At 36.4% G+C, this 25,381-nt stretch overlaps 3 protein-coding genes across 6 annotated transcripts in view; all 3 read left to right on the top strand.

The window, feature by feature from the left end:
- Positions 1-6,102, top strand: part of Ptp99A (Protein tyrosine phosphatase 99A) — a 138,607-nt gene extending 132,505 nt beyond the window's left edge. The window contains exons 10-18 of one of the 3 annotated variants that reach the window (XM_088047287.1): positions 20-306; positions 362-576; positions 649-696; positions 835-960; positions 1,009-1,175; positions 3,465-3,759; positions 3,818-4,383; positions 4,436-4,707; positions 5,185-6,102. In XM_088047287.1, the coding sequence (XP_087903413.1) occupies positions 20-306; positions 362-576; positions 649-696; positions 835-960; positions 1,009-1,175; positions 3,465-3,759; positions 3,818-4,383; positions 4,436-4,707; positions 5,185-5,225 (2,017 nt within the window). In that variant the 3' untranslated portion in view covers positions 5,226-6,102. Of the gene's footprint in view, positions 1-19; positions 307-361; positions 577-648; positions 697-834; positions 961-1,008; positions 1,176-3,464; positions 3,760-3,817; positions 4,384-4,435; positions 4,760-5,184 lie in introns of all 3 variants that reach the window. The other 2 variants (XM_088047288.1, XM_088047289.1) reach the window with 2 other exon arrangements.
- A 1,492-nt stretch (positions 6,103-7,594) lies between these two features.
- On the top strand, positions 7,595-9,584 carry LOC148167121 (small glutamine-rich tetratricopeptide repeat-containing protein beta-like). Of its 2 annotated transcripts, XM_088047418.1 has the most exons (7): positions 7,595-7,831; positions 7,885-8,167; positions 8,223-8,326; positions 8,379-8,662; positions 8,714-8,825; positions 8,907-8,969; positions 9,093-9,584. In XM_088047418.1, the coding sequence occupies exons 2-7, from the start codon at positions 7,949-7,951 to the stop codon at positions 9,244-9,246; spliced, it is 936 nt and encodes a 311-aa protein (XP_087903544.1). In that variant the 5' UTR covers positions 7,595-7,831; positions 7,885-7,948; the 3' UTR covers positions 9,247-9,584. The 2 variants fall into 2 exon arrangements, with proteins under 2 accessions (XP_087903544.1, XP_087903542.1); XM_088047416.1 differs by having other exon boundaries at positions 8,379-8,825.
- Positions 9,585-20,975: 11,391 nt separating this feature from the next.
- Positions 20,976-25,381, top strand: part of bt (projectin protein bent) — a 38,112-nt gene continuing 33,706 nt past the window's right edge. The window contains exons 1-10 of the mRNA XM_088046963.1: positions 20,976-21,067; positions 21,353-21,712; positions 21,838-21,859; positions 22,099-22,261; positions 22,630-22,771; positions 23,577-23,712; positions 23,768-23,971; positions 24,022-24,323; positions 24,513-24,736; positions 24,786-25,364. Coding sequence (XP_087903089.1) covers positions 21,400-21,712; positions 21,838-21,859; positions 22,099-22,261; positions 22,630-22,771; positions 23,577-23,712; positions 23,768-23,971; positions 24,022-24,323; positions 24,513-24,736; positions 24,786-25,364 — 2,085 coding nt within the window. The 5' untranslated portion in view covers positions 20,976-21,067; positions 21,353-21,399. The remainder of the gene's footprint in view (positions 21,068-21,352; positions 21,713-21,837; positions 21,860-22,098; positions 22,262-22,629; positions 22,772-23,576; positions 23,713-23,767; positions 23,972-24,021; positions 24,324-24,512; positions 24,737-24,785; positions 25,365-25,381) is intronic.

Raw genomic sequence — 25,381 nt, 5'->3', positions numbered from 1 at the left:
TGGCGGTGCTTTGTTTCAGAAAATGCTTTCGCGTCTCCTATTATTATCTAGACGACCCGCCATGTTCTGTACCAACGGCTTCTCTAGACTGGAATGCGCCCCCTGATGGGAACAGTGAACACAAAGGAGCTATACCTGTACATATTTTTCCTAAGCATGTGGCTGAGTTACATGCTGATGGAGACATTGGATTTAGTAAGGAGTACGAAGCGATACAGGCGGAAGCGACTACTGATGAACATACGTCCGAGCATTCTCAACACCCTGACAATCGTGTGAAGAATAGATATCTTAACATAATTGCTTGTAAGTACATTATAATTGTGTTTTTTTTGGTGGATTTTTTTGTTTTGTTTTATAGATGACCACAGCAGGGTTCAACTGCTGCAGATGCCCGGTCAAAAGAAAAATATTGACTATATTAACGCGAATTATATCGATGGATTCCAGTGGTCGAAGGCGTACATTGGTACTCAAGGTCCTCTACCCTCAACATTCGATTGTTTTTGGAGGATGGTGTGGGAGCAGAGAGTCAACATTATCGTTATGATAACAAATTTAGTGGAGAGAGGAAGAGTAAGTAATTTGCTGTCACATTTCTATTTACTGACTAGGTAGTGTAGTTTGATAATTTCGTTATTTTACTAGGATTCACTTAAATATCCATTCGCCAAGTTTGGTTCAGACCGTTTTGAGGTATTTGTGTGACCCTTGCGTTCACTAATGTCACTACTTGCTAGTCTAGAGATTTGCGTTAATTTTGTTTTCGGCAACACTACTAAAACTTTCTTTGCGTTATGACCCTAGCATGACACTAACTGTTCATAATTTCAGAGGAAATGTGATATGTATTGGCCCAAAGAAGGAACAGAAACGTATGGAGTTATCCAAGTGAAGCTAGTCAAAGAAGACATTATGGCAACATACACAGTGAGAACTTTGCAAATTAGACATCTTAGGGTACGTTAAGAGTTCTGTTGGACCGTGAAGATTCATTAACAATTTCAGATTAAGAAAAAGAAAGCAGCTATGGCAGAAAAGTTAGTTTATCAATATCATTATACGAACTGGCCCGACCATGGGACCCCCGATCACCCTCTTCCTGTTTTACATTTCGTTAAGAAATCTGCCGCCGCCAATCCTCCAGACGCTGGACCAATAATAGTTCATTGCAGGTAAACGACACGCTTCTAATCAGACCCAATTTTTTTTACCGTCAGATTAAAGCAAAAAAATTGAAAGTTTTGACTTAGAAAAGATTATTATCAAAGATATCGTTAATTTTTTCTATGAAGAAGTGTCTTTTTCACCGTACAGTACTAAAAACGCTTCTATTTGCTTTGAGTTTAGGATGTTTTTATTCCAGCACTAGCGTTCGAAATCGATAAAAAAAAGTCGCTCGGTTGCATAAAGGTCCGGTTACACGCTCAGGCTTAACTGATTTGCGCAAACAATCAGCGTTAAACGGACCTTAAATTGACAGCCAGTTTGCACAAACGGCACTATTGTCCATTCAAGGTCACGGATTTTAAAGTTTACGGTATGTCTCACCGTTTTTAAGCAAAAAAGCATTTCTTATATTAAAAATTCCTTTTACGCAAATTGACTTTCATAATTAAATCGAACGTGAATAAATGCTGGCATGATTTGTGATTTGGCTTGACCAAAATGTGTCTCGACAGAAAATGGCACTTTTTCCGAAATAGTCAGATATTAAAAGGTTTCTAAAACTGTTTTATATGTAAAATTTACTTTCTTATGTTTTAATTTCATTTTGATTCGCCACGAGATTGCAAATTAATGGCCAGTTTGCAAAAATGGCATGAGCGTATAAACGGGGCTTAAGGGTTGAACTAATTATGATGTAAAATTAATATCGTGTGATCATTATTGTTTGTAATCGAATCATCCATGAAAATTAATCCGTATGTCTATCGGCAATTCATCCTAGCGATCTGACATTGAACTTTGGCAACCGAAACTGTGAAAATAGGTAAATCTAGCGGCAAAAGAGGATCAAAAGAAATTCTGGAAGGTTTTAGATACAGAATGGAAGAACACCTTCAACGTTGATTCGCTGTTTGCCCACTTTTGGCATTGCAGTTGACAACCATTTGACAGCTGTCAGTACGAATCTATCAAAGACATATCGACAAATTAATTTGCAAGGCTGACTCGATTACAAACAATATTAATCACACGATACTGATATGGGGGCTATTCGGGTGTCAGTAGATGGCGCAACTAAACTAGAAAATGGCGGTTTTAACGGTGAACAACAGTATCTAACAAGCAACAAAAATTTACATTTTTGTTTATTTAAAATGCCCTACGATGCAGATAATTGTCTTCAAGAAACAAGCATTCTTCGGACATTTAAAAGAAGGCTGCTGTAGACATAAGGCGGTTCAGATTAATAGTTCTTGACGATTTTATTCTGTAATTCGGCTCTGGTTTAAAACTAACATCAACGTAGCTGTATTTGGCTTTTTTCAATCTTATATTTTTAGTGCGTGCGTTTCTGCCAATTTTCAGTATCTCATGAAACAAATTGTAACTACAAGACTTCCAACATTTAACAGCGCCAGTGAGCTTGATTCGTTTAGTTATGTTAACATTTCTTGCCAATTTACTCTTGAACAATGACACATTTGACTATTGAAATACTAAACAAATCACTTTTGTCATAAGCAAGAAAGGGCCTTGACACAAACAAGGAGTGTTTTAAATTGTTAATTTGCAAAATTCAACAATGAAAACGGTTCACAAACACTTTTCAAAGACAGGCCGTTTTTGTTGTTCACCGTTTAAGCGTTTCAGACGAACGACGATAGATGTCGCACCCTTCGCCAATTTTCCCAGATACCAATAACACCTTTAAAAGCCGAAAACAATCAAAAATGATTCGTTTTTGGGTAAATTAGCGTCCCTTTCGACCGAATAAATTAGTTTTGCCCCCCTTAAAATATAAAATAATTTTGGTAACTTACATTGCGTCTTCAGCTCACGATGGCGTCACTTCAAAGTCAAAAACACCATCACCAACAAGAAAAGTCACTTAACTGCAGAGAAAATCCACACAAAGTCATTATTCTTTGAGTTTTCACACTAAATTTTCACAAAATTGAGCTTCACCCAACAATTTTGAACACCAATGAAGCTGTTACATTAGGGCTGCCAACCCACACCCAAAAAACCCCAAATCATTTTTAAATTAATAAAAAAAATTCTGGTTTATTTTATGTAATACAATCGAACTTCCACAACTCGAATTTTATTTTATTCCCTTGCGTTTTCCGTAAAATTTACATGTGATTTCTTCCCTATAATTTGAAAATTTCTGTGTGCTCCTAAAATAATAGGAAATAATTGATAACTCTCTTTGAAGTGGCTTTGAGGGTATTTTTTTCAAAAATTGTAGGATGCAGCGGTATATTTATAATTAAATTTTTTTCTTGTTTCAGTGCTGGTGTCGGTAGGACCGGCACTTACATAGTTTTAGATGCTATGCTCAGACAAATTCGTAGTCGCGGCGAAGTGAACATATTCGGTTTCTTGCGCCACATTCGCTCCCAAAGAAATTTCTTGGTACAGACTGAAGAACAATACATATTCATCCATGACGCACTGTTGGAAGCTATAGAATCCGGAGAAACAAACATAAGTCGCGAGCAATTTCCTCGTTACGTTCAGATGCTACAAAATATTGACGCTGAAGAGAAGAGTGAATTGTGGAAGCCAGTTGACATCCAATTTAAGGTGAGTTTTTTGCCATAATTCTGTTTCTGTGACTGTTAACTTCTTTTGTTCCTTACAGTTAGTCACGAGTTTTCAATGTAAAGACTTTAATCTCGTTTCGGCAAATAAAGTGATAAATCAGCCAAAGAATAGAACGGCAAATATATTGCCGGTGGAAAGTTCCCGTGTACATTTAACCCCAAAGCCGGGAGAGGATGGTTCTGATTATATTAACGCCACTTGGATTCAAGGTTTTCATAGTCTTCGCGAATTTATAATTACGCAGCATCCTCTTAAAACTACAATTAAAGACTTTTGGCAGATGGTCTGGGACCATAACGCACAAACTATTGTGATGCTTAGCATTATTGATAATCAAGAATTTGAAGTTTTCTGGCCTATGGATCAAGAAACCGTCGACGCGGATTCTTACAAAGTCAAATTAGTCAACGAACAAGCACAATCTACGTATGTCACCAGAGACTTCACGATGCAGTCTTTACAGGATGACTACGAAATCCCAGTAAAAATGATCCATTGCACGAATTGGCCGCACCATTGCTGCAGCATTGGGGAAGTTTACCATCTACCAAACACCGTACTCGACATGGGTATTCAAAACGGACCTATTGTGGTCGTTGATAGGTAAAAAACTCTTTTTATCCCAAATTTTGTCTTGCACGTTGAAATTTCGCAGGTTTGGTGGAAGCGAGGCGTCCTCTTTCTGCGTGTTGACAACGCTGAAGAAGCATTTAATGTATGACAACCACGTGGACGTATATATGTACTCAAAGCTTTACCACAACAAGAGGCCGGGCATTTGGGGTTCCTGTGATGATTACTTGAGGTTACACTTGGCGGTCCAGACGTTGTGCAGTCCTCCTGAGGGAACTCCGGATCTGTACGCGATGACGAATGGAGCGGTGAATGGATCCTTATCAAATGACTGTGTTCGAGTACCTCCTGAAGGTATGGAAGCAGTGGGGCCGCGGCTCACCGTTGCTTAAATTGCAGTTATAGTGTAAATATATGTGATTATCGTAATTGTTATTATGTCCATATTTGTGCCACTGGTGGCAGGTGTAACTGAAACTCATGATTAAAACGTACTTCTCTTGTCTAGCTCAATCATTTTTTATATTAAGTATAGATTTGAAGTATTTGAGAGAAGTATGGGTGATTGAAATGTTACTGCTGACTCACTGTCATTCACCTATCATCCTCAGTGTAAGTCAATAGCATCACATAGTTATGTTTGTTAGACTGATCAAAGTAGGTATAGACATGTATTATGCCGTTAAGATCAACTCTACTTCATGTTGGACATCATAGTTAGTCATTATCAATCTGTAGTGCCACGCTTAGCTTGCTATTGTCTCACTGTGCAGTTTTTTTGTCTTTTTTGTTCTTGTTTTAACATTTACATGACTTTTTATTTACTTACAGAAGCCCCTTTAATATCCCAGGATGTTGCGAAGTGTATTTAGATATTTCTCTTGAGTTTACGTTGTTGCATTACTTATAAGTGGACAATAGTGCTTCAAATGGAAAGGTACTAATTTGATGTTGATAGAGGCCAAGTGAAATGTGATGCACTATACAGAATTTCGTTTATTACGATAATTTGCCTCCTCCCATAGACTCAAGATGTATAAAAATGTAGTTATGTGTAAAAAGATCTGCGTGAATATGAATCAGATATTTATATAATATGTGCAGTGTAGAATAATTCAGTATTTATGTAAGTGTATAGACTTAGTTTTTGTATGATATTATTTGTAACAAGAGTACATCGATCATATACCATTTTGACTTGTTCTGGACCAATTTAGTGAATAAATATAAATTTTCATGGTCCTTCAAGACATGACTGCTCACAAGGTCGCGTAAGGTGTCTACTGATATTGGCATGGCACTTCTCGTTTTATACTGTAGCTACTCAGCTTATCAAATAGAATAGTATCCGTCCACCAGGCGATGTTTACACAAAAACCAACTCATTAGACACCTTTCAAACCAAAATATCATGTCCACAGTTTCTGGATGGCTGATGAGCTCTTTTATTTTTAACTTATCTAAAGGAATATACAATTAATTCAACACCAACTTGTTTAAATCTATATTATCTATTTTTCAATTGTTTATTTTCATCACTTTATACGTCACAAGTTGGTGTTCAATTGCCCTGTAATTATCAAAAGGGCGGGTCAGTGTCCATTACGTATTTTTTTTTCAAATCAATTTTATTTTAAACATGTAAGTCTGTATAGTCCTAATGATCAAAGTGTAGTACTCTTTAAAACGTTTTTCATCACCTTGTGTATGTTGCATTATATTTGTGTTAATAAAACAAATTTTTAATAACGATTTCTTTATTTTCTCACCTTTTTTAACTTAATCTAAACAACGAAAACAAATAAGTGAGAATTTTTTTTTTTTAATTAAGAATTGTTTTCGTTATTTATGCAAACAAGCAAAAATCCTATTCGAATCACTTCCGTTGTTCAAAAATAGAAACCTCTAAATTTTCAAAAACTAATTTCAGCTTAAAAAGGCGTGGGTGCTCCAAATATTTAGTTCAATTTGTCAACGTCAGTTGAGGCAAATTTTTTGTCAATTATGAGCTAAAAATTACTAGTTTCATCACTCAAGTATTTCGAGTTATTTATAAATGAGACGATTAACATTTTAAAATTGATTACTTTTCTGATTCATGAATATTTGCAGTGTGATTCTAATTATGAATCAATGAATTGAACTTGAAGAGTTATAAGACATTATTATTATATTTTGGGAAAATATTATTTCAGCTAGGGCAAGCTTTTATATTTTTTTACATTACTATAGCCAATCAGATTTGTTGAAAATTCAACGCATAATAATTACTAAACGAACATTTTCAGTGACCAGATTTGGTAACCAAAAAGAAACACGATATTTTCTATTGATTTTTCCCAAATTTCGGCGCCCTAATTGGCTTGTTAAAAGAGAAATAAATTTTGAAATGGGGCCCCATTTAAAAATCTAGAAATTTATTTCTTGCAAAACAAATTACGGACGGCTTTGAGATTTAGTCCAAATAATACGTACTTTAAGGGCCATCTTTTGGGCAAATATAATTTCAACCAGGGCAGGCTTTGATTGTTTTTTACATAAATGTTTCTATTCAGATTTGTTGAAAGTTCAACACATAATAATTACTATACGTACCTTTGGAATTACAAAGTTTGGTATCCAAAAGAAAGCTCCATCTTTTTTATAGGTTTCCACAAAATTTCAGGCGCCCCATCGGCTTATTAAAGGAGGAATACATTTTTAAAAGTGGTCCCATTTCAAAATTGAAAAATTTATTTCTCGCAAACCAATTCACGGTTAGCAATGAGATTTGCCACAAATAATGTGTACTTCAAGGGCAATTTTTTGGGCAAATGTGATCTTTACCAGGACAACCGTTGATGAGTTTTCGCCCAAATGTATCCAATCAAATCCAAATCAGTTGTTCAAACTTCAAATCGCTTCAATTGTTTTCCATGATTTGCCAGAAAAAAAATGTGTTCACAAAAAACAAAGCCCCGTTTTTACTCTAGCTGTTTACAAAATTTCGTGGCTCTAGTCTTCTTATTAACAGAGATACAAATTTTTAAAAAAGACCCTGTTTTAAAATAAAAAAAATAATTTCTTGCAAACTAAAGCTCACTCAGCTTTGAGATTTGGCACAAAAATTCACTTACATAGGGGTTACGTTCTGGCCAAGTATCGTTTGTGTAGCTTTTAAAATAACGATTTTAAGACAAAAAAAGTTACTTTTATTTTAAATGATTTTGGGGATTTTCTGCTTTCTCGAAATAATATTGGCTGTCAAATCTAGGGATTTTCAAAGACGGAGAGGTTTTTAACCTCAAACATTTATATCACAGTCGATTTATCCATATTTAATTAATTTACAATTAAAATTGACCATTTCTGTTCCAATTTCACCCTATTAAAAACATAGTGGCTTGGAAAATCACGTGACTACCCGTTGCTAAGGAATTATTTACTTGACAGCCAATTTTTATATTGACGTTAGTTCTCGTAGTTTTTTGGGTTTTTTGTAAGTATTGTCGCTTTTTTGACTCAAAATTTTTGCACAAATGTCTTTTTCAGCCCCTTATTGTTCCTTTTGGATAATTTTTTTCCTCATTTACGGTGGAATTTTTGCAAAATCTTGATGACAATGGAAACGTCAAATTTACAAAAGAAAACTTTAATTTACAACGTTCTCGAGTTTCTGACGCAAGAAGTAGGGACCTCAGACCTCTCAGAGGAACGCAAGGAGTCCATTGAAGTTGCTATCCAGTGCCTCGAGACAGCTTATGAAATTACGAGTGACGATAGACACAATCTTCATAAAGTTGACATTCTCAATCATGTGAGGGTACGGGAGCAGGTAGGAGATTAAGTAGGCCTTGTAGGAATCCCTTTTATGCTTTTTGTACCCCCAGGGTGTCACTGAGGAGCAGCAAATAATTGCAGAGCACCACAAAAATCAGGGCAACACAGCGATGAAAAATGGGGAATACGAGGAAGCAGTGACGCAGTACACAAAGTAAGTGGTCTCTAGAGGGTGTAGGAATGTTCTCAAGGTATTTTTTTCCCAGAGCAATTGATGCAAATCCCACAAATGCTGTTTATTTTTGTAATCGTGCGGCAGCGTACAGTCGACTAGATAATAACAAAGAGGCAATAAAAGACTGCAAGCAGGCGTTGATTTTGGACCCTACCTATGGAAAGGCGTATGGCAGGTTAGGAATAGCGTATTCAAATTTGAATAATTGGGCAGAGGCAGTGAAAGCATATGAGAAATCGTTGAAATATGACCCACAGAATACTAGTTATCAGGCCAACTTAAGGCTAGCTAAAGAGAAGCTTATTGATTCGATGGGTAAGGCAATTTTCTTCGGAAATTCCAGAAAAACTCATTATTTTCTTACAGAAAGTGCAGCTCCGCCTCAACACAGACCTATTGATATCACCCAATTTATCAACAATGAGTCTTTCCTTCATATGGCTCGTGAAATGATGGCAAATCCTGACTTCCAGAACATGTTAGTATGATTATTATTCATTTTTTGTCCAAAAAATTGATGAAAAACATTGTTTTTACGCTTTTTTTATTAACATTATAGAATGTCAGGCATTATGGCGATGAGTCAATCAGGGGACACTAATTTCGAGGCTCTCTTCCAAGCGTAAGTCTTTAAACCCAAATAGGAAGGTTCCTGGTTCCTGTTACCCCAAGCCTGTAGCTCCTGATTATTTCAAAATCCTCCAACTTTGCAATAACATGAAAACTAATAATTTTTTCTGTCTAGGGGACAAAACCTCGCAAGCCAGATGCAGCACCAAGACCCTCGCTTCGTAGAGAACTTACGCAGGCAATTTGAGCCCCAAAATCAGAATAATGAGCACCAGAAGCCTGACCCTCCTAGGAGAGACCAACGTGAAGATGGATGCGGCGACGCTTAGGCGATAAATAGTTATTTTAAATTCAAAATTCTTAGTTATTTTCGGCATAATTGTTCAAAATTAATTTTAGGCTGTCAATTTAAAATTTCCGGACCTTTTTTTCAAAATTAAACCCTTTGGCAATAAAAACAAAAACGAAATTTTGTTGTTTATTCTGTTGGTATGTTGTAAGATGGTGTGAAGTGGTAAATATTTTAAAATATTGTGTAACTTGGATACTTTGGTGGTACCACTGGTGGTTCTTTCAGGTAGCAATTCTGGTAAGCAGTCATATTCTACGATGGTTGCCAATGTGTTAAGGATGTTAATGTCATAGGAAATTGTTAGGTGAAGTAAAGACTGTTTGATAAAGAATATTTCTGTTCATTTGAAGAATTGTTGGTTGTTTCCAAATCAATTAATTGGGGATTTTTAGATTTTTTTAGGTCAACAATGGGATTATCTTTATATATAATATACTTGTTCTTTTATTTTATTTATTATCTATTAAAGAATATATTTTGTATATTCTGTTAAAATCTATATTTAATAGACAATTTTAATCATTTTTAAATTTTATTTTATCCTTGCAAGTAATGTAAAGCAAATATGTAGTTACAAAAAAAAAGATTGTTCTTGTTTCTGCCTGCCATACTTTTTCACTCTAGTCGTATTTGCAAGAGAGAGACGTATTTTTAAAAGAAACCTCACCTTAAAATTATAAAAATTATTTCTCACAAACTAAATAATGCTCAGCCTTAAGATTTGACATAAACAATAAGTATTACTAAGGCTATGTTCCGGCCAAATTTGATTTCAGCCACTGCAGGCTTTGATAAGCAAAAAAAAAGACCTAGTTCAAGTCGTCTGAAGTTCTACACATTGTTCCTAATGGTCTCAATGGTCGACTAACAAAATATAGCAACCAGTCGAAAGCCTATTCCTTTTTTCCACTAAGTGCCCACCAAATTCCATCGTCGTAGCTGTGGTACCATAAAAGGTATGAATTTTTAAAGTTAGTCCTTTATCAAAAGTAAAAAATTAATTTCTCCCAAACGAAAATACGATCTGCGCTAAGATTTGATAAAAATGGTAAATGTTACTAAGACTATCTTTCAGCTAAATCTGATCTCAGCCAGGGCAGGCTTAAGTAAGCAAAAAAATGGACCTAGTTCAAGTTGGCTAAAGTTTTACACATAACAGCCATTATTCGCAATTGTCCACTAATAAAATATAGTAACCAGTCAAAAGCTCACTCCTTCCACTAGGTGCTCACCAAATTTTATCGTCCCAGCCGTGTTACCATAAGAGGTACAAATTTTTAAAATAAGCCCTATTTCAAAATAAAAAAAATGATTTCTCCCAAACGAAATTACGCTCGGTACTGAGATTTCACAAGAATGGTAAATATTACTAAGGCTATGTTCGGGCCAAATTTCATTCCAAACAGGGCAGACGTTAATAAGAAAAAAATAAAAAAATAAATGGACCCAGTTCAAGTTCTCTAAAGTTCTTCTACACATAATAGGCATTATTCATAATCATGGACTGATAACCAGTCGAAAGCCCATTTTTTCCACTAAGTGCCCACCAAATTTTATCGCCGTAGCTGTGTTACCATAAGAGGTATGGATTTTTAAAATAAGCTATTTTTCAAAAGTAAAAATTAATTTATTCCAAACGAAACTAAGTTCAGCGCTGAGATTTGGCAAGAGTGGTAAGTATTACTAAGACTATGTTCCGCGATTTACTGTGGAGAATAAGTTCTCCGGTAAGGTCATGGCTATTATCAGCACAAAAAACAGCAAAAACAGAGGCTAAAAACAAAAAACAGCTGGGGTGTGTTCATAAAGTGAGACGTCTGTTGGAGCGTGTGACGTCAGAGTGATGAGTTTCGAAAAGTTGATTTTCATTTTTTCTCATTGATCCCAATTTTTAAAGTTAAATATCTCGGAAACTATTTGAGATATTGAGATGCGGTTTGCGCCATTCTGTTTCTCGGCTCATTTTACGTTAGAAAATGTTCTCAAAAGACTAAAATTCGATAGTCGATTTTTCGCGAAAAAAAAATCCGACTCAAACGATGAAAATTTTTCTTTTTTTTTATTTTTTTTCATAACTTGTAAACTATTTGTCCGATAGATCTCAAATTTGGCCAGTAGATAGATTTCGAGCTCCTCTTTCGACTGATGTATAATTTAAAGCTATTAAACTACGTTTTCATTTTGAAAACATTGATTGAAAATCACCCTAAATTGACGTCTTCAAAATAGTTTTCGGTCAATACCTCGTTTATTTATTAAGCAAACTCAACAAATTTGGGTCTCATTTTACGCAGAATTTCACGCTGAATCCAAAAACATGAGAATTTTTGAATTTTCGTCAACAAATAAATGAGTTATAGCGGTTTGAATTTTTGAGTTGTCGCCAGACGGCCAAATTTTTGACGGTTCAAAACAATTCGTGCTCGATATCTCGGAAACTATTTCAGATATTGAGATGCGGTTTGCGCCATCGGTTTTCTCGCGATTTTTTACATAAGAAAGAGTTCTTAGATTTTTCAAAAGTCGAAATTTGCAAATTTTCGCAAAAATTCATGACTAAAACTATGGCAAACTTTTGATATCGATATGTCGCCTATTTTTTAGAGTAAACTTAAGTTATTATACATCAGTTTACGCAGAATTTTCCGCAGATTCCAAATCTGAGATTTAAATTCAGATCCGACAACAAATAACTGAGTTATGACCGATCAAAGTATCGGAAAGTTGATTTTCATTTTTTCTCATTTTTCCGAATTTTTAAAGTTAAATATCTCGGAAACTATTTGAGATATTGAGATGCGGTTTGCGCCATTCTGTTTCTCGCCTCATTTTACGCTAGAAAATGTTCTCAAAAGCCTAAAATTCGATAGTCGATTTTTCGCGAAAAAAAAATCCGACTCAAACGATAAAATTTTTTATTTTTTTTTATTTTTTTTCATAACTTGTAAACTATTTGTCCGATAGATCTCAAATTTGGCGAGTAGATAGATTTCGAGCTCCTCTTTCGACTGATGTATAATTTAAAGCTATTAAAAGTCGTTTTCATTTTGAAAACATTGATTGAAAATCACCCTAAAATGACGTCTTCAAAACAGTTTTCGGCCAATACCTCGTTTATTTATTAAGCAAACTCAACAAATTTGGGTCTCATTTTACGCAGAATTTCACGCTGAATTCAAAAACATGAGAATTTTTTAATTTTCATCAACAAATAAATGAGTTATAGCGGTTTGAATTTTTGAGTTGTCGCCACACGGCCAAATTTTTGACGGTTCAAAACAATTCGTGCTCGATATCTCGGAAACTATTTCAGATATTGAGATGCGGTTTGCGCCATCGGTTTTCTCGCGATTTTTTACATAAGAACGAGTTCTTAGATTTTTCAAAAGTCGAAATTTGCAAATTTTCGCAAAAATTCATAACTAAAACTATGGCAAACTTTTGATATCGATATGTCGCCTATTTTTTAGAGTAAATTAAAGTTATTATACATCAGTTTACGCAGAATTTTCCGCAGATTCCAAATCTGAGATTTAAATTCAGATCCGACAACAAATAACTGAGTTATGACCGATCAAAGTATCGGAAAGTTGATTTTCATTTTTTCTCATTTTTCGTAATTTTTAATGTTAAATATCTTGAAAACTATTTGAGATATTGAGATGCGGTTTGCGCCATTCTTTTTCCCGGCTCATTTTACGTTAGAAAATGTTCTCAAAAGCCCAAAATTCGATAGTTGATTTTTCGCGAAAAAAAATTACGACTCAAACGATGAAAATTTTTCTTTTTTTTTATTTTTGGTCATAACTCGTAAACTATTTGTCCGATAGATCTCAAATTTGGCGAGTAGATAGATTTTGAGCTCCTCTTTCGACCGATGTAAATTTAAAGCTATTAAACGTCGTTTTCATTTTGAAAACATTGATTGAAAATCACCCTAAAATGACGTCTTCAAAACAGTTTTCGGCCAATACCTCGTTTATTTGTTAAGCAAACTCAACAAATTTGGGTCTCATTTTACGCAGAATTTCACGCTAAATCCCAAAACATGAGAATTTTTTAATTTTCGTCAACAAATAAATGAGTTATAACGGTTTGAATTTTTGGGTTGTCGCCAGAGGGCCAAATTTTTGACGGTTCAAAACAATTCGTGCTCGATATCTCGGAAACTATTTCAGATGTTGAGATGCGGTTTGCGCCATCGTTTTTCTCGCGATTTTTTACATAAGAAATAGTTCTTTGATTTTTTTACAGTCGAAATTTGCAAATTTTCGCAAAAATTTATGACTAAAACTATGGCAAACTTTTGATATTGATATGTCGATATGTCGATATATTTTTTAGAGTAAATTTAAGTTATTATACATCAGTGTACGCAGAATTTTCCGTAGATTCCAAATCTAAATCGATTCTAATTTGGCCAGTAGATAGATCTCGAGCTTCTTTTTCGATTTACGATTTTGACCAAAATCATTGGTGCGGGAGCTGGTTGATATTATAAAATGTACATTTTTAATGAACAAAATTAAAAAAAAAATGTATTTTTCTGAACTAAAAAATTGAAGCACAATTTTCAACGGGGTGCGGAAACCTATTTTCAGGTTCAAAGGGGTGCGGCTTACTTAAAGGTTAAGAAACAAAGATTTATGGCAACAAACATTTGACGTGCATTTGAAATCTAAGACATTGCGCATGCGGAGCGTTTTTCATCGGGCTTCTAAGTCCGGCGATTTTCGAGCACTCTATGCGTTCTTAGCGTGGTATTTATGAAGTCGAGTGACAGAAAGCATTGCGCATCTTTATGAACGCTTTTGTGTCACATTTTACACAAACTTATACAGAGTGATTTTTATGAACGCAGCCCTGGCTGTCATCGTGCACATGGCACCCGTCGAGAACGATGGCGAAAGCAGACATTGCGCATGCGCATCGTGAGATTAGGCGAAATACGCTACAAAACTGTGTTGTCAGTTGCAGGGACGTAGAATTTTATAAGACTCTTGGAGTGATCAAAGAAATTTATTGGATCAATTCTTGGTGTTGACAAAAATCATCAAAAATACAATTTATTCCCAAACACCAAATTTCGTCAAAAAATGCTGACACGCGTTTCGATAGCAATCATCAGAGCAGAACAGAATTTTTATTTAAGGATCCACCTTTTCTTCGTAACAAAATGGAGAAATCGGAATAAAACCCAAAAAAAAAATTATTCATTGGCTAGCATTATTATCTTCATCGACGTGTTTTTTACTACAAAAAACGCAACGAAACAATCAACTCGATCCTAACTTTCCATTCATTGGCTAGATGTCCAAAACTGTTCATTGGACGAATTTCTAAGCTAATTAAATCATGGACAAAACAAAATAAAATCACTTTATTGGACGTTGATAACAAAAAACGCACGAAATGAAAGAAGTGGATTTGCTGTAGAACATTTTTATTGGCTTTTGTTTATTGCATAAAATCATTATTAATATTTACGTTTATACAGGGTGATTCACGAAGTTATGTAAATATTTAAACCAGTAATGGTCCCTAATATGGGGAGGCCTAAAAAAATAATAAAAAAAAATTACTGCCAAAAAGGACCCAAGATATAACGCTTCAAAGTTTTGGCCAAAACCGTTTGAGAACCGCTAGCGAGAGTGAAAGTCTTAATGTAAACAAACCCTTATCTCTTAGCTTCAACAAAAACTGACTTTTTGCGGCTATTAATCAGGTGGGACGATAGTCTTTTTAATTGCTTCAGTGTTAGTTCGACTCTGTGACGGGGATTTTTAAAATGTTTTCCACTAGTGAAATGATCATGATCTACGGAGAAACTAGTGGAAATGCTCTTGCGGCTCGCGAGTTGTACAGTTTTCGTTTTCCAAATCGACACGTTGCTGATTCTTGTGTGTTTGCAAGAATTATGCAGAAATTACGAAAACATGGTTCTTTTAAAATGATCACAAGAAACATAGGCCCCACCGAAAGTGATCGCAGATTAGAAGTTGAAGAGGAAGTGTTAGATACCGTTGAAGAAACTCCAGGTACCAGCACCAGACGATTACGACGAAAATGAGCTAGAAGAATTGTTAACGACGTTCAGTTAAACATAAGGGCTAAAATGTGGTTTATACAAGACGGAGGTCTTCCCCATAGTGCGCGCATAGTGTCCGTGTGGTTGAATAATAATTTCCACGAGCGGTGGATCGGAAGAACTGGACCAGTGTTGTGGCCCCCATCTTCTTCAGATTTAAATCGAGCCTACATTGAGAACGGGGGGCGGCATTTTGAGCAATTTTTGTGATTTCAAGGTAACATTTCCATGCGTAAACACAACGTTTTGTTGAAATCGCAAAAAACCACATTCGTTTTTTGTTCGGTCGTCGTTTCAGTGACCACCAAAAGTTCTTTCCCGTGCACATTTTTTTCAACTTGATGGGAAATTTTTTTTTTTGGTGCCAAGTAAATGTATTTAACGTATACTATCCCCAGTTTAAATATTTACATAACTTCGTGAATCACCCTGTATGTATAGTGTTATGTAAATAAAACATTAAATCTACTTGGAGAATTGCTTTTCAGTTTAGCTAGTCGTGTTAATAAGAGAGATACGAATAATTAATAAAAACACCGCATCTCAAAATTAAAAAAAAATCTTCTAAGCAAAATAAAGAACGCTTGGCCAAGTCACAAGAACCATGCACGAGTCTAATTTGATTTTATTTAGACAGGTTTTGATAGACTAATGATAAGAATAAATAGCTGTGATTATTGTTCCATATTCATCATTATTATCCATAACTATTCACTGACTAAATTAATTTTATTTATTTTACTTATTTATTATTATTGTCAAAAGCTCAAAAATAAATGTAGAACAGTCACATGAAACCCTAATGTTAATCGTTAAAATTCCCCGGCGCCTCCACCAAAAGTGCCGGAAATTTAATCAGGCTTTGTAACCAAATAAAAATAAAAAAAACTAACACTGAAAGCATTTCAGAAATTCTCATAAATTTTGTTATCACGTTAAAAATACACCATTGAACTACTGCCTAGATAAAAAATAGCCAGTTCAACGATCCATTCTAGACTTTCCCTTAATTACATTTAGTATCAATAAAGAGACGTGTTTCTATAAACAAAAATACTAAAATAACAACAATCCGCGCGCAGCAAATAATCCTTTAAAAATAGCCACTTAATAAACAAACTACTCATTAGAAAAATATACGTCGGTCATTTGGATTAAAGCGGAGCCAATATAAAACCATACCGGTTAAAAACACTCAAAAATACTCTTTTAGTGTGTCGCAACGTCACAACATCCGCATTTTAACCCTCTAAAATTTCAAATTAAACTCTAATATAAAATTTAATGTGCTTCTAGTTTAAGTAAATAAATCTGAGAGATGTTTTGATGAACCGAGAACCGGAAACATCTTCAGCTTAAAAACATCAAAAATTTATAAGTTTACCCGCGGCGTGTTTTAATCCCATCTTTAAAGATCCATAAACCCGAAATGCTTCCACTGAGTACAAAAATTAATCGGTAATAAAACAAGCGAATTTTTTAAAAAGTCGGGGCCTCAGACGTTGATCGCATTATTTAGTCAGAAAATCAGGCGATTAACTGTAATCTTTGCCAAAATGCGAAATGGAAGACTGAGTGTTGTAACTAATAACAATAGCAGGCGTGTTACGAAACGACGCAAATCGAGCGAAGAGTTTTAAATTCCTGTGAAAAATCTGAGAGGCCAACTTCTTCACGGATCTGTTTTCTCTAAAAATTGATATTTATATTTGTAAAGGTGGTTGTAGATTTTGGGAGGGTGAGCCAAGTTGGATGTATTATTTTGCATAGGGTCTAAGTACTTTCGTCACTAGAGACAGGTGTTGTCCATGTTCCAATATATTTCTCGCGACGTATAAAAGCAAAAACAGCTTAAGCATTTTTGTGTGATTGTTTAAGATTAATTCGTGCCCATTTGCTATGCTTGTGTTTATACGAAATCGTGCGAAAATATTCCGACATGCTTGAAAGGAATATGGAATGTGAAAAACAGTCGTGCGAAAAATAAAATGTCTTTAAGTAAGTGTCTCTGAGATATTGCAAAACAACGAAGAAATATCTAGCAATGGTTTAAACTGGTCGTTTTTATTTCAACACCTACTATTAATAACCCGTAAAACAAAAATAACAAATATATCTGATCCACTTTCGTTAATGCAGAAAATTTCGGTGTTTTGTTACCGACAATTGAACGGGAAAAACGGCTATAATTACCCGTGCAGTTATGACCTATATTTATTTTGAGAAAATAAATTGGTCAGAGAAATAACACTAAGTCTGTTGCAACGACAACGTATTACTCGGATTATTTTACAGATTTATTTGGATCGGTTTTGGGGGCGTTTCGCCTCATCGAAAAATGATAAAATGTTTAATGAACTACTATTTTCATCTTTAATGGAAGCGCTGAAAAAATGCGATATGATTAAGTCAGGAAAATATTATTTACGAAAGCAATGTTGCCAAAGTCTTTTGCAAACTGCTAACATAGTGGCCAGGTTAAATATAGCTCGTGTGCTAATTTGAGGAACACATCGTCCTACTGAAATATCTAACACACGCCCTCTTAAACCGACGTTCTCCTTCTCGAATTGAGGATAGCAAGTTTTCTGGACAACTTTGTTAAAACATTCTACCAAAATATGAGTGCCAGTGTCAGCTGCGCACAGCGTTGCATCTCATCACCCACATTAACGTCAATGCAGTTTGAGGATTATAAGGATCATCAAGACTTAAAAGGAGTTTACACGGAGATAAAAATAGAAAATATTTTTGTAATAGGTGGAATGTATAGACTAGATATAAAAAATTAAAAATATAAGCGAATTTTGGCAAGCGCATAGTTTTAAAGTTAGAAAACGATAAAAAAATAAGCGAAGTAATGATGATTTGTAATAGGACAAAACCGTCGTGTAGAGAGTATTTTTAAACAAGTAATGACACTGGTAATGATACTAAAGAAAAACATTTGGCTCATTAAATTTGCTACTCTATACCGATATAAATAGTTTTATAAATAAATAAACAGAACACCTACAGGAACTGGTTCATTTGGGCAGGTTAGAAAAATATTTGAGCTCTTTCTGACGAACGGTTTTAACAAACAGAATGTATGTTTTTACTCAAAACTTAATATAAATTTAGAATAAGAAAATAAATATTCATAAAAGTGTTTTTTAGTCTTTTCCTAACAAAACTCCTTCCCCGATAATTTACGAAAACCTTCCAACAATAATACACGTCTTGACGGATACAAATATTTTTACACGAGTTCTCAAAATTTCGTAACCGATTGTCCTGGTGACTAATCGATCCTCGCGAAAACAACCACTTCATGACGCTCACTTTTTATTAGTGCAAACCGTGAGACATTTGCAACATGTGTATCTAAAATTTATCGTTCTACTTAAACTCATCCAAATTTACAATAAATCCAACGCACGTTACATCAATTTTAAATTTTCCGTGCACCATCGAGACTAAACAAATAACGTTTCAACACCGGATACAAACGAATCTTCAGGTTCTTTGACTCATTTTAAGCTCCAAAAATATTACACCAATAATAACCGACAGAAATTGGCACTTTTAGTTTTTATATCTCAAGCTCCTATCGTCAAACAGGTGAAGACAATTAATTTAGTTACCTAAGAATCACATTTGTTTGAATTGCACGCGATGATTTTATTTTCATCAGCGTTTTTGAAAAGCTTCGACTTATTACTCATTAAATTGCATGAGGTGGATACAAACAAGCGACCACTGATCTGATAAAAATAACTATGAAAAAATCAGTTGACAAATGCCTCTTTGCTATTAACTCCAAAACCTTGAAACCATTTTGCACTCCACAAGCCAAGCAAAATAAAGATTTTTATGTCTAATTAAATTTCAAAATTAGGCTATTAATGGCCGGCTATGTTCTGATTTCAATTTCGAAAATTTTCAAATAAAACAGCAACTCTTAGCAATAAAAGTAGTTATAGCAGTGATTTGATACAAAGCAACATGTTCCTAATATTTTAGAAAGGATATGTAGACCCTGAAACGAGCAAATTTACGATTCTGAGCTTTTATTGGAAAGATGTGGGGGTTTCACGACTTTTTCTACCCAAAAATAAACACAGAATGTACGTGCTAAACTAATACTGACCTGAGCTAATCAAGAAATATTTGTATCAAAGCTAATTATCTATTTAATTATCTCACGATAAAAGAGGTCTTCAGAATCTCAAAATAACTATTTGGTCGAATTATGTAAGGAAAAAATGGCTTTTGCATAAGTTGGAAAGTACGTCTCTGTCCATTTCGAGCTTGCGGAGGAGTGTGCTTGAATGCGTTTCTTTGATATTTACAAAACATTCCGTTTAAGTATGCAATAATTCACAAAGTGGCTACAGCTGACCGCTGATAAAAATCCTGTTTAAGAATATCACAGTTACATGAATAAATTTCTAAATTTATCAGTTGAATTCATGTGAAACTTCAGTTGCACTTCAAAAGCTGGCGTGGACTAAAGTAGAAAGAAGAATGCACAGTTGGGTAGTTTTTGGAAGGTATTTACAAACAGTCTGTTTTGCGAATTTATGTTTGTTTGTAAAATTGGAGATGTTGATATTTCTGGAAGAAGAAAGGAGCCGCTAACACGTACTTTGAAGTTTTCTGAGGCAAATCTGCAGTAATAGTGGTGAAAGATGTATTTTTGCAAGCGCATTAGTACTGAGTAAATGTGGGTTTCTAAGGCGTTAACATACTATTAATGTAAACAGTGTTGATTGTGGTCAATTAGCCGGAGGGCGTGTGGGGCGCCACCGTCGTCCGGAGATGCGGGCGTCGGTGTATCAGTAGAGGCGACGCAGCGTCGTTAGGTGGTCATCGGAAGCGGCGTCGGACAGCTTAAGCTAAGCTCGTTGCTTCGACGACTACCGTCGTTCATACTCGAGCCGTGCCGCCCTATATGGCTTGGCATGACTCTCGCCTATGTATAAGATTACATCTCTTTTTCTTCGCTCTCTTCTAAAAATACTTGAGCCCACGGTTATTTCGAGAGAATTGTATACATGTTTTCTTATAATGAGAATCCCATATCACTATGACTATTTTTTCTCACGGCACTCCCACGAAAGAGCAACCAACCCTTTGGAAAAAAGGGAGAGAATAAACAAAATTGATACTTTCGCCATGGACTTGGATCCCAGTCCGAAAACTGATCGTGATTAATGTCTAATTAACGCAGTGAATCAGTAGATGCAGGCGTTTAAATTTAGGTTGTTAATAACACCTTTTTCGTCATGATTATTTTTGTGGTGGTTGACGGCCAACGCGCGTCCTGTTGTCGGTGGTGCTGGCTGCATCGGAGGAATTCCTAGGTGATTGATGGAATAGCCGTTTCGATTAGTCATTACAGGATAGTAGAGGTGGTTGAAAATCTGAGACCAAAGCCGCGATCTGGAGGCTGTCGAGGTTGAAGAAAAGCGTCTCGACGCTCGATTTTAGAGTGGGGGGCTGATGCGGCGCTTGGCGGGGGCATCGTCATGCTCTGGTTTAGATTCGGGGTACACATTACACTCCTTTAGTCAGTGCTTTGGAGGCCACGAAGCAACCTCTAAGAAAGACGAACGAATCGACGCGTTTGTGCGACGGGACGACCCAAGTGTACACGCGATAACGCGAAGTGTGTGGTGAAGTGAAGTGCTGAGCTGTTGATCGGCTTCTGCACCCTTTTGAAGAAGTAAGTTTGAGTGATTCCAGCTGCGTGCCTGTGAGCGCGAGTGCAGGAATATCAGTGATGAGTGCTCGATTTGCATCAAAGGAATACGCGTTGCATTAAGACTCTTCTTCGAATCTGGGTTATAGTCAGGGGCTCGTACACCAAAGCGGAACCTAGATTCGTTAGATTGTAGTATTTAGTCCAACATCATTGGCAGACGTTGCAGCACGTGATAGTCTTATTATATAGAACAAATCTACTTCTATCTAATCTATAAGTAACTTATTGCAATGCTTCGGGTTTTAGGGCCGGGTTAATGTCCTCGTTTTCGGGATAACTCAAACACAGAAAGCATGGGAGTGGCGGAAGATTTCGCTCCCAGCTTCACCCAAAAACCACAACTAAGACAAGAAGATGATGGCAATAAACTTATTTTCGAATGTCAGTTACTGTCAAATCCAAAACCGGACATCGAATGGTTCCGGAGCGAAACACTATTATCGGAAGATAGTAGAACTACATTCAAAATACAAAATGTAGGACCTAACAAGTTTCTTGTGGTTCTTGAGCTTGACGATGTTATCGAAACAGATGCCGGCCTGTACAAGGTCAAAGCGAAGAATAAAATGGGAGAAGTTGCAGCTTCCATCAATCTCAACTTCAGCCGTAAGTCGTTTTTCCCAGAGATGATCCTCAACCAAATAATAGTCGCATCAACTGTGACTATTACTTGGAGGAATATTTCTCGCGTGTCTCATCGACAAAATGATAATTTTTATTCCTCTTTTCAGCTATGGACGAACCAAAAGAAAAGTAAGTAAATTTGAACGAGTCGGATAACTTTTCGTCATGCAGAAAGATGATTCTGCCTACGCACGAAATAACAAACTTTTGCCAAAATTTGGCCTCCACAATTACTCACCTCTCTTGGACACGTAACGTTTACGTCACGGGTCATGTTTCGATTTTAACTTACCACAACATTTCCAATAGTTAATTATAACTCGGGACTAGAGAGATAAGTTGATTAAAATTTTTATAAATTTGCGTAGACAAATCGACGGTCTTGCACCAACGTTCGCGAAGAAGCCGAGTATTCGACAGGAAGAAGATGGTAAAAGACTTCTTTTCGAATGTCGAATTCAGGCAGATCCACGCCCTACCGTCAGTTGGTTCCACAATGCCAACCCCGTACATGAAACGCCACGTCACAAGGTACATTCTTACCCTACTCCGCAAACCCTGACACGGTTCCCATGCGAGCATTTTTCTTGTGAAATAACTATTTTCATAGACAATTTATACGCTTACATCTTGGCAACATGTGCGCGCTATTTTTGCATGCACCACTACATGTGACACCTGCTGTTTTTCTCTTTGCACGTTCTTCCACATACGCAGCAATTATTGTTTCAACCACTACATATGTTCTTGGGCAGTGGTCTGGAACGTAAAGTTACATAATTAAAGAATGTAAATCTTTCTCAGAGTGTGCATGCGTTTTTTGTTTTGTTTACTAAACATGGAACGATCAGATCAAAAGAATTCGCGAGGGTTAATAACGAGGGTTGGTTGGGTTTCAGTTGAGGATAGACAAAGATGGGCACTCGTACTTTGCAACCCTTGAAATAAAAAATGTCACGGTTGAGGATGCTGGCAAATACAAGGTGACTGCAAAGAATGAGTTGGGCGAAAGCAACGCAACGATCAGCCTCAACTTCGATAGTAAGTTCTTTGTGCTTTGTACCGTTGTTGCAAAAAAGCTTTTCTGATATGGGCGTTACTAGAGAATTAGGAGAATTGGTTGGTTTAACGAGAGCTTTAAAATTTGAGCTTCCTAATCGCGCAGCGTCCTCTTTACAGCTTCTTTGCAGTTTTCTAATAGAACTTAGCTCCCCCCAAAACGAACAACACAAGTCACACACCCCCATCCACCAGCGACTCTTACACTTTTCTCATGTGCCACGTACTCCCCCACAAACACTGCCACTCGTAATTAATACTCATTGTAAATACTCCGGTTAGCAGCCACTGTTGGGGCCAAGTAAGTCAGCACTCGTGCACAGTACAATGGACTAACCGAAGCTTAATCTCAGCTCAGCTTTTAATTTGCAGTTTTTTAACATATCCAATTCTAATCCGTGTACATTGCAATTGACGAGGAATTTTTGTGTGATTTATTACCTAAAAAGCTTAGAATAGAAATCAGGCTAGCTCTTTCCCCCCAGCCACTTGTCTGCTATAGCTGGATAGTACGCCGGTGGCAGGATTATTTTATTTTAGATTTTTAGCCCCCCCGAGGTTCATCTTGGACACTTGTTAATTTTAACCATTTTTTGATAATATCAAAGGCCATGTTCTTGCAAATGTGACACTTGTATTTCAGAGTCGTACCACACAGTACCTTATTTTAACACTGTTAGACGTAACTATTAAAAGCTGAGCTTTTTCGGTGATCATTGTAAGTTGCGCGAGTGTTGCTGGCTGTCCTTGTGTCATGATAGCCAGTTTAGAAGAGTTTATGCACTAGGCGATGAGGCTCCCGTGCCAGACAATGGCATCAAACCAACGTTCACAGAGCGACCTGTTATCCGACAGAGTGATGATGGTACCAAGATCACCTTCGAATGCAGATGCGTCGGGGACCCCAAACCTGAACTCCAATGGTACGTATTCTCCACTCGTGTTTAAACAGGGCTTTGTGTAAAAAATCAATCACAGGTTCCATGGCAAAGAAGAAATCCAAGAAAACAGCCGATACGTTATTTCCATGGTAGAGGACCAAAAACTTTATTTTATAGCGCGACTAGAGATCAACAACGTTAAAAACACGGATAAGGGAGAATACCGTGCAGTAGCGAAAAACATGTACGGACAAGGAGTGGCCACCATCAACTTGAACTTTGAAGGGGCAACGAAGCCCAAGTAAGAGACGATCTCATCGTCTTGATGCCATAAAACGATTCATTTCACAGAATTCCGGACGGAAAACCACCCCGATTCCCTAAGAAACCCACCATAAGACAGGAAGGAGATGTCCTGGTTATGGAATGTGTCCTAGAAGCCAACCCTGATCCTGATATTACATGGTATCAAGGCGAACAGAGTATTGCAGATAGTTCGAGAGTACGCATGCTTCGGAAAACTACTGGCAAAGACACATATCTGCTTACTTTAGAAATATCAAACCCTACTCGTCAAGATGGGGGACACTATAGATGTAACGCTTTCAATGTTTTCGGTGAAAGCAATGCAAACATAGCGCTAAACTTCCAAGGTATGCCGCGTAGGCACGCAGAGTCTTCCCTCTATGTCTGTGAATTGTCGACGTTTCGATGTTAATCATCCTCCTCGAATCTGTTTCAGCCAATACCAGATCAATACGACCAATACAATAACTTTTGCATGAGCATGGCCTTAAACCTAAAGCCTGTCTCTAGCACCTCGTAACTTGTTATATTTCCAGGTGGAGACAATGCCGCTGGTTTTGCACCTTCCTTCATCGAAAAACCCAAAATTATTCCGAATGAAAGCGGAACACTTATTACCATGAAATGTAAATGTAAAGCGAAACCTAAACCTGAAGTAACTTGGTTCCGTGGAACCACCGTTGTCAAAGAGTCTTCTAAAATCAAAATCAAAACTCTCGATGTAGAAGAAGACATTTACGAACTGTCCCTCGAAATTAAGGTACCAAAACCACACGCCATCTTCAAAATAACCACTAAATTTCTTCAAGGACCCCTCCGGACCAGACGGCGGAACTTACAGGTGTCACGTTAAAAACGAATTTGGAGAAAGCAACGCCAATCTTAATCTTAATATAGAGGCCGAGCCGGAACCAGAAGGAGACGGACCTACTTTTGTAGAAAAACCGCGTATTACCTCGCACCAAGGCGGCAAATTAGTTATTATGGATTGTAAGGTTCGAGCTAACCCTAAACCCACAATCGTGTGGTACCGCGAAGGTAAACAAGTCACAGAATCGTCGAAAATCAAAATCAGCTTCGAAAAAGTCGAAGAAGACGTTTATTATATTAAACTCGAACTCAAAGATCCCGGAACCGAAGATTCCGGTTTATATAAGTGCAACATTAAAAACACTTTAGGTGAACTCAACGCTAATCTCACGCTCAACATTGAAATTATTCCGGTCATCAAGGAAAAACCAAAAGTTGTTAAAATTATCAAAAAGAGAACTGTTGTTGTTGAATGCAAAGTTCTGAGCAAATTCGCACCGGACTGCACTTGGTTCAAAGAAACCAGCGCAGTTAAAGAAGACTCCAGACATAAAGTTCTTGTTGAACAAGTCAAAGATGTAAGTTGCCGGATTCT

This window comes from Gnatocerus cornutus, chromosome 10, assembly GCF_029298725.1.
Source record: "Gnatocerus cornutus isolate USDA-ARS CGAHR chromosome 10, icGnaCorn1.1, whole genome shotgun sequence".
In the NCBI taxonomy this organism is placed as follows: domain Eukaryota; kingdom Metazoa; phylum Arthropoda; class Insecta; order Coleoptera; family Tenebrionidae; genus Gnatocerus; species Gnatocerus cornutus.
Note: the sequence above shows the minus strand (reverse complement) of the source record. Positions and strands in the feature narration are given on the sequence as shown.